Source organism: Eumetopias jubatus, unplaced genomic scaffold (assembly GCF_037043125.1).
Source record: "Eumetopias jubatus isolate StellerSeaLion01/CBP00866 unplaced genomic scaffold, mEumJub1_p1.0 scaffold_1, whole genome shotgun sequence".
Lineage (NCBI taxonomy): Eukaryota > Metazoa > Chordata > Mammalia > Carnivora > Otariidae > Eumetopias > Eumetopias jubatus.
In genome coordinates, this window is record NW_028274807.1 from 80,683,861 (window position 1) to 80,697,447 (window position 13,587).

The following is a 13,587-nucleotide window of genomic DNA, read 5'->3' on the forward strand; positions in this document are numbered from 1 at the left end:
CATTTACATTCAGGGTAACTATTGAAAGATATGAATTTAGTGCCATTGTATTGCCTGTAAGGTGACTGTTACTGTATATTCCCCCTGTTCCTTTCTGGTCTGTGTTACTTTTAGGCTCTCTCTTTGCTTAGAGGACCCCTTTCAATATTTCTTGTAGGGCTGGTTTCATGTTTGCAAATTCTTTTAGTTTTTATTTGTCCTGGAAGCTTTTTTTCTCACCTTCAATTTTCAATGACAGCCTAGCTGGATATAGTATTCTTGGCTGCATAATTTTCTCGTTAAGTGCTCTGAAGATATCATGCCAGCCCTTTCTGGCCTGCCAGGTCTCTGTGGATAGGTCTGTTGCCAATCTAATGTTTCTACCATTGCAGGTTACAGACCTCTTGTCCCGAGCTGCTTTCAGGATTTTCTCTTTGTCTCTGAGACTTGTAACTTTTACTATTAGATGTCGGGGTGTTGACCTATTTTTATTGATTTTGATGGGGGTTCTCTGTGCTTCCTGAATTTTGATGCATGTTTCCTTCCCCAAATTAGGGAAGTTCTCTGCTATTATTTGCTCCAATATACCTTCTGTCCCTCTCTCTCTTTGTTCTTCTTCTGGGATCCCAATTATTCTAATATTGTTTCGTCTTATGGTATCGCTTATCTCTCGAATTCTGCCCTCGTCATCCTGTAGTTGTTTCTCTCTCTTTTTCTCAGCTTCTTTATTCTCCATCATTTGGTCTTCTATATCACTAATTCTCTCTTTTGCCTCATTTATCCTAGTAGTTAGAACCTCCATTTTTTATTGCACCTCAGTAATAGCCTTTTTGATTTCGACTTGGTTAGATTTTGGTTCTTTTATTTCTCCAGAAAGGGTTTCTCTAGTATCTTCCATGCTTTTTTTCAAGCCCAGCTAGTATCTTTATCATCGTCATTCTGAACTCTAGTTCTGACATCTTACTAATGTCTGTATTGATTAGGTCCCTGGCAGTCGGTACTGCCTCTTGTTCTTTTTTTTTTTGAGGTGAGTTTTTCTGTCTTGTCATTTTGTCCAGAGGAGAATAGATGAATGAGGGAACCAAATGCTAACAGGGTAACAACGACCCCAGAAAAATATACACTAAACAAATCAGAAGAGACCTGAAACCAGGGGAAAAGAAAGGGAAAGAAAGAAAAAAGAAAAAAAAAAAAAGATATGATCAGGCTGGTGAACCAATCACTGCCACACACTAGATTTTGGGCATATTTTGGTCTGTTAGAAGAAACTGCCTCCCAAAATTTTAAAGAAAGAAAAACATATATGTACAAAAATAAGGGTAAATATGATGAGGGGATGGAATATGACTGTAAAGATGAAAATTGTATTGGTTGAAAAAAGAAAGAAGTGAAATTAAAAAAAAAGGGAGAGAGTGTGATCAGGCAGGAGACTAGAACAAAGCCATACACTAGAGATTTAGGGTGTATTTTGGTCTTTTAGAAGAAACTGTATCCCAAAATTTTAAAGAGAGAACAACTTACATATATACCCAAAATAAGGTTAACTACAATGAAGGGATAGAATATGACTCTAAAAATGAAAAATAAAAAAGATTTTTAAGAAAGGGATTGATAAGATGTTGGTTGAAAAAGGGGGAAAATTTTTTTAAAAAAAGGAAAATTTTAAAAATTAACTTTGGGAAAAGACTAAAGAATGGGGGTGCAGAAAGCCATGAATTCTAGGTGCTGTATTCCCCTAGCGCTGGAGTTCTGCTGTTCTCATTGATCGGTAAACTTGGTCTTGGCTGGCTGTTCTTGCTGATCTTCTGGGGGAGGGACATGTTGCCGTGGTTCTCATGTCTTTGCCTGAGGCAGATTGCCCTGCCCTTGCGGGGTTGGGCTAAGTAATCTGCTTGGGTTTGCTCTCGGGAGCTTTTGGTCCCTGCAAGATTTCTGTACAGCTTTGGAGGAGGAGAGTGAAAATGGCGGCCTCCCAATCTCCGCCCCGGAGGAGCCGAGAACTTGAGGCTCCACTCCTCAGTGAGCCCCCAGAGAAAAGCAGTCAGTCACTCCCGTCTCCCCGGTCTCCGGCCGCACTCCGTGCTCACCCGGCCTGTGACCGAGCATTTCTATCTCTGGCACACGACCCCATGTGGAGTCTCCAAACCCAGCAGATCTCTGTGGTGCGCTCCCCTGCCGCTCCTCCTGGGGGAGGAACGGGAGTCTCCCTGGATCTGCTGCTTGTTGGGTTCCTGCTGGAGGAGCAGTGGCCCGACTGTGCCACAGATCATGGTTTATGGCAACCCCGAGCTGAGAGCCCACTCCTTTGCTGCAGCCGGCTTCCCTGCTCTGATACCTGGGAGCTCTGCCGCACTCAGGCACCCCCGGTCTTTCTGTGACCCCGAGGGTCCTGAGACCACACTGTCTCGCGAGGGGTCCCCCCCCCCCCCCCCCCCCCCGCTTAGCCACTGGAGCGATGTCCCTCAGCAGAGCCGGCTTCTAAAATTTCCAATTTTGTGCTCCGCTGCTCTATCACTTGCTGGTAACCAGGTGATGGAGGCTCCCTCCCCGCCCCCCATGGTCTGTCTTCACAAACATCACCTCAGATTCACTTCTCCAAATGGAACATCCTACCTTCCAGAAATGGTCGCTTTTCCTTTCAGAGAGTTGCTGCTATTCTTTTCTTCGATCTCCTGTTGAGTTTGTAGGTGTTCAGAATGGTTTCATCCCTATCCAGCTGAATTCCTGGGACCATACAAAATTTAGGTCTCCTACTCCTCTGCCATCTTGATCCTCCCCCTGAGATTTTATTTCTTTAACACAGAGAGAGAGTACAAGCAGGGGGAGCAGCAGAGGAAGAGGGAGAAAGAAGCAGGCTCCCCACTGAGCAAGGAGCTGGGGCTTGATCCCAGGACCCCAAGATCATGACCTGAGCCACAGGCAGATGTTTAACCAACTGAGCCACCCCAGGCGCCCCTGAAATTTTTCACTTATGGATCATAATTGGTTTTTGTGATCTTAGTGTTGTGTAGTCAGTTTCATTATTGAGAAAATGGTTTCAGCGCCCTTGAAAAAGATTCCAGATAAATTGATGGGTTTGTGACATTTATTTTTATTTTTTATATAATTTTTTAATGGGAATTAAGTACTGTAGTTTAATATTCACTTTCCTATGGATGAATTTAGTGAGTGAATGAGTCATTAGCAAGCTAAGGCTGCCTCCCAGGACTATTTTGACAACAAGCTTAAGAATATGTTTAGGGGGCACCTGGGTGGCTCGGTCAGTTAAGTGTCTGCCTTCAGCTCAGGTCATGATTTCAGGGTCCTGGGATCAGCCCCCGTTGGCCTCCCTGCTCAGCAGGGAGTCTGCTTCTCCCTCTCCCTCTGCTGCTCCCCCTGCTTGTGCTCTCTGGCTCTCTGTCATATAAATAAAATCTTAAAAAAAGAAAAGAAAGAATGTGTTTAAATTCTTAAGAAAAGGAACTCTAGGGCTCCTTGGAGAAATGGCTGATTCCTGGACTGGGGCAGGGAAGTATAAGATAAGCCAGTAACCTCTTACAGTACCAGAAAGCAAGGAAGGCTCCAAAAAAGGGTGGGGGCATGTTGAGAGGACACAGGTACTAACTTGAAGGAGCTCCCAGAGTTAAATATGGGACATTTGAACAGCAAAGTAAATAATGATAGTAATGGATTACAATCCATAGAACAAAATAAACTGTGAATCATGCTTAATTTAAATAATTGAAAAAATAACTGAAGGAGAAGGAATAACTCTTGCTTACATAGAATTCTAATTAATAAATATAGAAGTAATGATAGAAATAGGAAATAACTGTTGGGCAAACACCACAGTAGTGATTATTGCAGACCAGACCCCCCTGTACATGCTAAAGTTAGTAGGTCAAAGTATGGTGACAAATGGGATATTTGCATAGTCTCAAAGTTATCTCTTCACAAGGTATTTAAGATATAAAGGAAAAACACTAACTTTATTGAGAAACCTAGACATCACATTAAACAAATGTGCAAAGTTACCATCTTCTGTAACAGCAGCATGTTACCTCCTGATAAAATGCATTGAAAAGTGCAGCATCACTTCTATGGGGATTTTTTTCCCCATTGTTTTAAATTATATTTTTTATTTTGAAAAAAATGATAGATTCACATGTAGTTTTATGAGTAATACAGAGATTCCATGTATTCTTTACCTTCTTTCCTCTAGTAACAAGTACAGTTGCAAAATTGTAGTTCATTATCATAACCAAGGTATTGATAGTGATGTAGTCATATTACAGACATTTCCATCGCTACAAGGATTCCTGGCATTGCCCTTGTGTAGCCTCACTCCTTTTTTTTAAAAAAAGATTTATTTACCCCAGAGAGAGAGAGAGTGTGCAAGAGCATATGAGCAGGGGGAGGGGAAGCGGAGAGAGAGAATCCCAAGCAGACTCCCTGCTGATTGGGGAGCCCAATGTGGGGCTTGATCTCACCACCCCAAGATCATGACCTCATGACCCCAAGATCATGACCTGAACAGAAATCAAGAGTTGGAAGCCGAACTGACTGAGCCACCCAGACACCCCGGCCTTGCTCTTTTTAAAAATTGGGCTGCTTATTTTCTGTTATTGAGTTGTAAGATTCTTTATATATTCTGAATCATATGGAGTTTCCCTTCCAGTTTGTTAATATAGTGAATTACACAGATTTTTTAGTATTAAAAATTGTAGTAAAATACACATAAAATTGACCATCATAATGATTTTAAAGTGTATGGTTCAGTGGTATCAATTACATTCATATTGTTGTACAACCATCACCACTGTCCATCTCCAGAACTCTCTTTATCCTGCAAAACTGAAACTCTATACCCATTAAATAGCTCCCTGTTCTCTCTTATCTACTGGCCCCAGGCAATCACTATTCTGTTTTCTTCCTATATGAATTTGATTAATCTAAGTGGCTCATATAAGTGATATCATACAGTATTTGTCTTTTTGTGACTGGCTTACTTCATTTAGCATAATGTCTTCAAGGTTCATCCATGTTGTAGCATGGATTTCCTTACTCTTTAAGGCTGGATAATATTGTATATTCCACATCTTGTTTTTCCATTGATCTGTCGACAGATGGTTGGGTTGCTTTCACCTTTTGGCTAATGTGAATAACGCTGCTATGAACATGGTTTTGCAACGACTCTCTTTAAGACCTTGCTTTCATTTCTTTTGGGTATATACCCAGAAGTGGAATTGCTGGATTATATCTAGATTTTTCTTTTACTCTCTCTACTTTCTATTCTGCAAGCCCTGTCTCTCTCTGAATATCTTTTCCTTTTAGAGATTTAAGTTTTAAAAGTTCTCATCTATTTATTTCTTTAAATAACATAGTAAACGCTTAATAAAAAGACTGTTCAGAGAACAGAGTATAGTGGTTATTGAATTTCCGGACTGAGTGGCCAGGAACCCCCTTTTGTTTTAGTCCTTCCTATTGCAGTGTGTTAGTTTGTTTAATAAAAAGTACAGTGTAGCAGACATAATTGAATTTCTGGTAATTCAGGATCTTGTGGTGCTGCAGAGCTATCATTACAAATATAGACTCACAGTACAGTATACCAGAGGGCAGAAGTTATTGGGGAGTGGAACGAAGTACAAACCCTTCTGTACTCTTTACAAAACTAAATCTTTGATACAAGCTTGTTTTCTCCTGCTAAGTATGTGCTGTAAGAAAATCAAACAATATAGTGTTAAAATTAATTGATGTTTGAAAGATGTTTACTAAACTTCGTTTCTCATCTGGCCGTCTTTACTACTTTTTTCTTCTGTGCCTTCCTCTTTGCATCTGTATGCCCATATCACCAGATAATGGGCTGTCACCCTAGCTCGGAGTAAGCACACTTAATAGGTGTAACTTGTAGAAGCAGATGGAATCTGGAGTGCAGTATTCTGCACATCTTTGTCTCCAGCTACATTTCTCTTTCTTTTACTACACTTCAAGGAAGAAAAACAGAGCTTTGGAGAAGACAGGACTAGAGAAAGAAAGAGGTAGAAGAGCTGAGATGAAGAGAAAGAGCAACAAATTTTTGAAGAAGCACAAAGGAGGAAAAGAAAGAGGAGGGTAGGGCCGGGATGGGGGCAGTGGTGGGGAACAGGGGGAAGGACAGGGTGGTTACAGCAGTCCCAAAGTCAGGCTTCATGGAGTCCCTTCTTTGGACTAAATAAAGTCCTGAACCCTGTGAGCCTGAGGAAGAATTTCTAGGAACTTCTACAGTGTGACAAGTGGATAACTAAACCAGAGGTCACTTGGGCCAGGATGAACTTAATCAGCATCCTACAACAGGCATTTCTTGAGTGCCTTTCATCCACAGCCTCCTGAACTCAGTAACCACCAGTCCCCCAGCCAAGAACAGAAAAGACCAAACTCCATTCCAGATGTTTTATTCACTCACTCTGTGAACATAAGGGGAGCAGTCCCCCAAGTTCTGCGAGTAGTCCCTTCTCTGTCCTTGCCAGACACATCTTTCTCTGGTCTTGGGGCTGGAAGATTGGAGGGGAGGCTTGAAGTTCTGCCTTCTTTGCCCCTTCAGCTGATAATGCCCGTGATGCTTGGATGTGGAGGTCCTACTGTACCAAACTATCAATTAGTCTTATTGATTTGAACTTTTCTTGACAAGTAGTAATACTGTACTGGCTTTATAGATAACAAAGAAATAAAGATAACTGGCATATTTGAAATATAGTTCCCCAGGCAGGTGTGATGGGTTCTTCTCAACTTGTATTTTTATCAGACTATATAGGGTTTGCATGATATATATATGTGTGTGTGTGTGTCCAGGCTTCAAAGCAGACCTAAGAACCCAAAGGCTTAACAGTTTTAAATGTACCTTTCCATGTGTTACTCCAGAATGAAGACGAATATATTTTTCACATAATTTAGTTACAATGAAATGATAACAACTAAGCGTACATTTTTGTACAGTCGTCAGGAAACAGAAATAAAAAATATAGGCAGGCTAATTGAGCCTAATAGATTACTGATGTTGCACTATTTGTGGCCTAGTTTGCTACTCACATTTCTGATCTGAAATTGCTGTTCTCCCGTGGCCTAAATAAGTTGTTAAAAAGTCTAAGGTAGTTTTCCTTACAAATGTGATTTCTGTCCTAGAATTGCCAGTCTGACCAAGAAATAAACAGGAGCAGGTGCTATGCCCAGTGAGCAAATTGCTTGCAAAGAGATGCTCATGAGGATATCAGGAATCGGTAGTCCTGAGCCGGGGCGGTTCTGACCCCTAGGACTCTATGATAATGTCTGGTGACGGTGTTGAGTGTCATGCCTGAGGTGGAGGTGCTCCTGGCTTCTAATGGGTAGAGGTCAGGGGCCACTGCTAAACATCCTACGGTGCACAAGACACCCCCGAACAACAAAGAATTATCTGATCTAAAATGGCAGTAGTGCTAAGGTTAAAACGTGCTGTCATAAATATGCAGAAGATACAGTATGGACTGATTATCAACTATATTAGGAAAAACCCAAGATGGTGTCTACAATTGTGACTGTCTCAGTTTTTCAGGGTTTTTTTTTTAACTTTCAGATTTCTATTTTGAAATCATTTTAGATGTACAGACTATCTCTATTTCCTTAGCACTTGGTACATGAGAGGCTTTGCAAAATGTTGAGTGAAATGAAAGAGAACAAAGAAAGAGACACATTAGGGACAGATCTGTTTAGGTTTCACTTCCACGGTGAGCTATGTGAAACACTGCTCAGAGCAGAAAGTTTGTAGATAAGCTTGGTTTCCTGGAAACACCCAGTAGGTCACCCCCTACACCACCTGTACCCATGCTTCTGCTTAGCTTGGGTTGCTTAGTGCCAGTGGAATTGGTGGCAGGGAGAACTTCAACTAATTGGGCCATGAATGAGCTTGGGTCTTGAAAAAGATCATTTCACACCCTATTACCTTACCCCAGCCCTTGCTGGTGGCTAGGACAACCCTACAGGGCATTACCTATTAAATCTGTGTGTATATATGTATTCTGATGAAAACGTGGAAACCTAAAATGTGGAAGTCTTCTGTAATCCTGATAATGAATTGGTATATAGTCTTCCAGTTTTTAAATGTATATATTACACATATATTAATATATAATTATTAAAGATAGAATGGAATTAGAATTTTATAGTCTACTATTTTACAGCGTGTTTTTACCGTACTATATCGTGGGCATTCGGTATTATAGTGTGAGGGGTAAAACATTTAAAATTGTCTGTAACGTAAGGATTTTAGTATATACCCACTTCAGAAGTATTAGAAAAGACATAAATATAAATTAAAATTTGTTGAGTGTTGTTTCTTAGATGAAAATACCGTGATGTTATTATGTACCACGCTGTATTTTTCATTGATTATAACAATGTTGAGTGATTCTATTACCAGTTTCTTTTGACATTGAAATATTTTTAAAAACATCTGAGTCCTCGGAAAGAAACCATTATGGCTATGTTAATGTAGTTTGTGTCATACTCTTAGATTTCAACCACCTTTTTGGTGTTCCCCACAGGCAAATATGTGTATCAGCCCATGACCCCCGTGGAGCAGCTTCCGAGCACTGAGATTCCTGCGAAGCCTCGGGAACCCACAAACACCATTCAGATCTCAGTGTCACTCACTGAACACTTTTTGAAATTTGCATCTGTCTTCCAGCCGCCCCTCCCCCCTGATTCACCAAGGTACTGTATGATCTCAGACCTCTTTATCGACAACTATCAGGTTAAATGCATTAATGGGAAGATGTGTTATGTGCAGAAGCAGCCAGCGCCGCATTCCCACAAAATGAGCCCCGAGGAGGTCTCTGCACATGATGCCTTAATTTCAAGAGAGAGCAATACACCAAAAATAGATCACTGCTCTTCTCCCTCAAGTTCTGAGGACTCCGGGATCAATGCAATTGGGGCTCACTATGTGGAATCGTGTGATGAGGACACGGAAGAAGGAGCAGAACTGAGTTCCGAGGAAGATTACAGTCCTGAGAGCAGCTGGGAGCCGGATGAGTGCACCCTTCTCTCCCCTTCACAGTCTGATCTGGAAGTGATTGAGACAATAGAAACCACCGTGTGAGAGTCCAGGCAGGAAGCCACAGCCTCTGATCCATGCTGAGCCTTTGTACTTTTGTCTGATGGATCCTTTTTCCAATGCAGTTGGTATTTTCTACCCCTCTCTAACAACCATAGCAGTTCAGTGGTCTGCTGATTAGCATCACTCTTAAATTAGTCTTATAACTAAGACATTCTTTTTCTTATAAATGGTTTTCTTTTGTATCTTGACTTATTTTCTATGTAGCATCTGGTGTCATGAATTGTGACCCAGCCTTAAGTTCACTGGGAACTTTGAAAGCAATGAAGTGATGACCACAGAGTATCGTGGATCAGGTTGAGGAGCTACCCAGAGTGAAGAGGGCAGTGAAGGAGCTGGTTCTTCACACACACACACACACACACACGCACTCACACACGCACACACATACACATCCCTCTTGGCATTCCTTCTGATGTGCCGACAGGCACCCCTACTCTGCTAGCTCAAATGGGAATCAGCTCATGAGAGGGGAACAGAGGGTGTACTGGTAGATGCCATTCTGTCCCTTTTCCCTTCTCCTCACCACCTGCTGGGCCTAGGCCAGTGTTGCCTTGGCTTACTTCTGGAGGTACCTGGAGACCCTTGCTCAACCCCTAGTTATGGCCGGAGCTGATACCTTCAGTTTCACGTTCAGTCGGGCTTTAGCTGAGTGCCTACGCTCTGCAGGGTGCATCGGGGGGATGCAGACTGAAGAAGACCTGACTACTGATGGGAAGGGCCCCGCAGTCCAATAGAGGACTGTGCCAATGCATGCAGAATGTTCTGGGGACCCAGGGGAAGGAGAGAGCTTACAGCTGGGGAACATGTTGCAGCATTCAAGCTGGCCTCTTGGGTGGATTCCTCAGTGTTTCCCTGTTTTTCTTAATTGTTCTTCAAATCCGGGGAAAACTTTTAGGAAGTTATATAGGTATTATATTTAGGAGGCAGCCACATCTGACGTCTTAAGAAAAAAAAACAGTAATAGTTTTAGTTAGCATGGAAATGCTAAAGAGCAGTCCTTTAGGGATTAGGAATGAATCTAATAGGTTTGATTAATTCTGCTTCATTTGGTTGTATGAAGCATTAGAATGATTTAGGTGAGAAATGGATTAGAATTCAGTATGATGCATGGATTTTTTATGCAAATGCAAAAGCAGTTGAAATAGTTTGCTGCTAAGTCAGGAGAAAATATTTTGTGTGATATTCATTCACTTTACTATGGTAATAGTCATAGTCTGTTGTACATGTTCTCTTTTCTCACACACACAAAATAGTGAATAATTCTTATTTAGCTCTCTTCAGAATTCTAATTTCCATTTATACAAGGTGTTTTTGTGTGAGTTGCTTATCTGCCATTTCTCCAGATCTGCTTTCTGTAAGGCATAGTTAAGAATCCAGGAAGTTTAAAATATGGTCCTAATGAAACCAGAACTATCAGAGGTGGAGAGAGAGAAATATGTCTCGTATCCTAACCATGAGTGTGCTCTTGTGGCATTATCTCGTGCTCCGTCCACATTTTGGCACGTCTCTTCTATGTCCCATGAGTTTGTATTTTAAGAAACAAGAAGAGGCCCGTTGTGTTCTTCCCTGAAGCATCCATTTGGCATCCTTCACAAATCCCTCGAGGCAGAGTCTGTTTTCTTAGTAGTATGTATAGTTCACGTGATTGGCTAGAACATTTCGTCAGGCTTAGGTGCCCAGAACATCCCTAGGGATTAGAAAGCTGAGTACGCATATTCCTTTGAAAACAGTGTTAGTTAAAACTTCCTATGCTGGGTGAGAATGCAGCATACAGTTCGCACTTACTGAAATGTATAGACTCAACAAGTCACACCAGGCAGGGGGTGAGAGGAGCTGCAGGAACAGCAGGGTACAGGAAAGGACAGGTGGAGGGGTGGGGGGGCGCAGAGAGCGGCTTCCCGGCCCAGGTGGCTTAGGGACAGACCTCGGATGAGCCTGCCCATGGTTCTCAGTGCCTCCTGTGATGGGGTCACCAGCTGGAGGAGGGCATAAAGGCCCAGTCCTGGGACCCAAGTGGTGCAGCCAGCCACTGTGTGCACCTGCCCTTGGGTGAGCTCACTGAAGCCCCTGGGTGGGCACATGGAGGGTCTTCTTTCTCTACACCCCTCCTATCAGTTCTCAACTCTGGGCCCACATTCCCATTCATTAAACTGATTGGAGTCAACCACCAGGTCTCCAAAGCCATGGAAATACGTGGTCACAGGGCCACGTTTCTGAAGCTGGTTGTGTCAGGGTTGGGGCCTTTATTGGTAGTATCTACGACTTTTGCCTAGGTTCCTGTTTTTTAAACTCCTGAACTGCCATTCAGATTACCCATGATTTTAACAGAATTTTTGGATTTAATAATGGTTGATAATCACTTTAAATATTTGCACAATCTCTTTATAATTAAAAACTCACTAAGCTTCACTTGCTACTGTTTTATAGAATTGGAGATATTCCATTGGATTCTAAATATCAGATGCTCCTGGATCTCAAAATAGCCTTTTCTACACAAGCACAAGCAAGAATTTCTTTGTCCTAGCACTGTTAATAATTCTCTGAAATCATATATAATTGAACCAGAATTGTTTCTTTATGCTTGCATTCCAAAAACAACTGATAAGGATATAAAAATGTGTATTTACAACTTAAATTCTAGGCCTACCTGTTATATATTATATAAAAGAATTTCTCTGTAAACCTGATATTATATTGCTCATTTGTATAAGTATATTTATAGGCACTTTAGAAAATGTTTAGACTGTAATGTGTATTATAGACCTCAAACACAGTCATGTTAAGTAGTCTTTTGGTTAATACTTATCCATTGACAGGTATGAAAACTTTATAGCGTGAACCTGGTAGTTTGCTCACTTGGAGCAAAGGGTTGGGCTGTGTGGATGGAGAAACTGCTTTTGGGGTCCTTGATGGAAACCTGGCTCCATTCCCACTTCTGGCAAGTTGGTGTAAAAGCTAGTAGGCGGACAATGCCAACTCAGTGCTGTATGGAATGTAGCTTTCTTACCAAACCAGCATTGATTTTAGGATTTTCATGGTTTGAATATGTTCATAACTTTTCTGAGAAATGACAAGCCAATTAAAATGCTTTTGTGGTCATAATTCTTTGGCACATTAACAAATAAGGCTTTACTGTCAAATCTAGGTATTTTTTTTTTACCTTGTAATTTTTAAGATTTGAAGTAAGAATTTGAGAAAACTCTGGAGAAAAACCAGTTGCTTTCCTGGAAAAGGAAAATGTGTACTTCAAGGTAATACAATATAAAACCAAACCAAATGAAAGCACCCAAACCAAAACAAAGCTGCGAAGTGGTTGTCCTGAGGTACCATTCGGATTTGATCCAGGATTGGATCCTGTTTTAGGACTGGTTGTTTTATTTTTTAACCTTAACCTCCACTTCCTGGCCTCTTTGAAACCGTTCTTTTGGGACTAATCATAACAAACGCCTTTTATACAAATTTGTCTATCTGGGCAACAGGACACCACCTATTTTAGAAAGCTGTCAAAATACCCAGACGTGTTCGGCGGTTTAAATACTTTTGGGCAAGGGGAAACAAGCACAAGTTAAACTAATATTTATACATCAGCTCTTGATTTTTCCATCTTGTTTGCCAAGTTGTATTGACATGTTTTGGCTTTTCACGTGAGGGGAAACATTTTACAGTTTTCTCTCCTACTCCCCTCCCCACGGGAGGTGGGAGCCAGAATTGAGGAGGCCAGTTGCATTCTAGGCTTTTCGGTGAACAGTGTGGGATTGTGTCTCTTCCCGTTGAGGAGGAGAGGGGAAGGAAATGGGAGTTGGACTAACCGTCTCAGTGCTGTGAATTCTAGGGTTGTATGTATTTCTCACCTCCAAACATAAGTATAAGGGCACTTCTCAAAATTAATTTTGAAATTCTTTACCTTTTAAAAATGTTATGTCTCTGCTCCCTTTCATTATTCTGGGGAATGGAGAGTTGACTGTACTGCGTGCGGAAGGGCCGTGTTTCTCTGAATGCTTAGAGTTCTGTTGGGACTGAAGTGGTGCTCTTTTACTAGTGTGAACAAGTCTGAAAGCACATGGTCACCAGGGGCTTGAATATTGAGCTTCTGCATCATTGTGTCCATATACACTTTCTAAGGCTGTTCATACCTTGCAGTAGTCACTTACTGTGCTACTTTTTGCACCTGTTCTATGTCAAAGTTTTAAGCACAATGTTGACCCCTCTGTAATTTCCTAAAATTATATTGTTTTCCTACAGACAGCTCAACTTTCCTTTATGTATAATACTTTAGGAAAATACTTACTTGTAAAATAAATGTAATTTTTTTCTTTTGTAACAGCTCAAATCTGATATTTTGGAGTTTGGAATATTCTCTCCCCTCCCTTTCTTCTTTGGAGAGGTTCTGTCTGGTTTAAATAACACATCGTGAACAAAACAAAAACAGAAACCCGCATTTGTGAAATGTGTAACATGTATATTGAGTGCTTACTTTGTGCCAGGAAATAACGCAGTTCACA

At 41.3% G+C, this 13,587-nt stretch overlaps 1 protein-coding gene across 1 annotated transcript in view; it reads left to right on the forward strand.

The window, feature by feature from the left end:
• The window catches only part of CUNH3orf70 (chromosome unknown C3orf70 homolog), an 81,734-nt gene extending 68,328 nt beyond the window's left edge, over positions 1 to 13,406 (forward strand). Inside the window, exon 2 of the mRNA XM_028101117.2 lies at positions 8,511 to 13,406. Coding sequence (XP_027956918.1) covers positions 8,511 to 9,067 — 557 coding nt within the window. The 3' untranslated portion in view covers positions 9,068 to 13,406. The remainder of the gene's footprint in view (positions 1 to 8,510) is intronic.
• Positions 13,407 to 13,587: the final 181 nt, after the last annotated feature.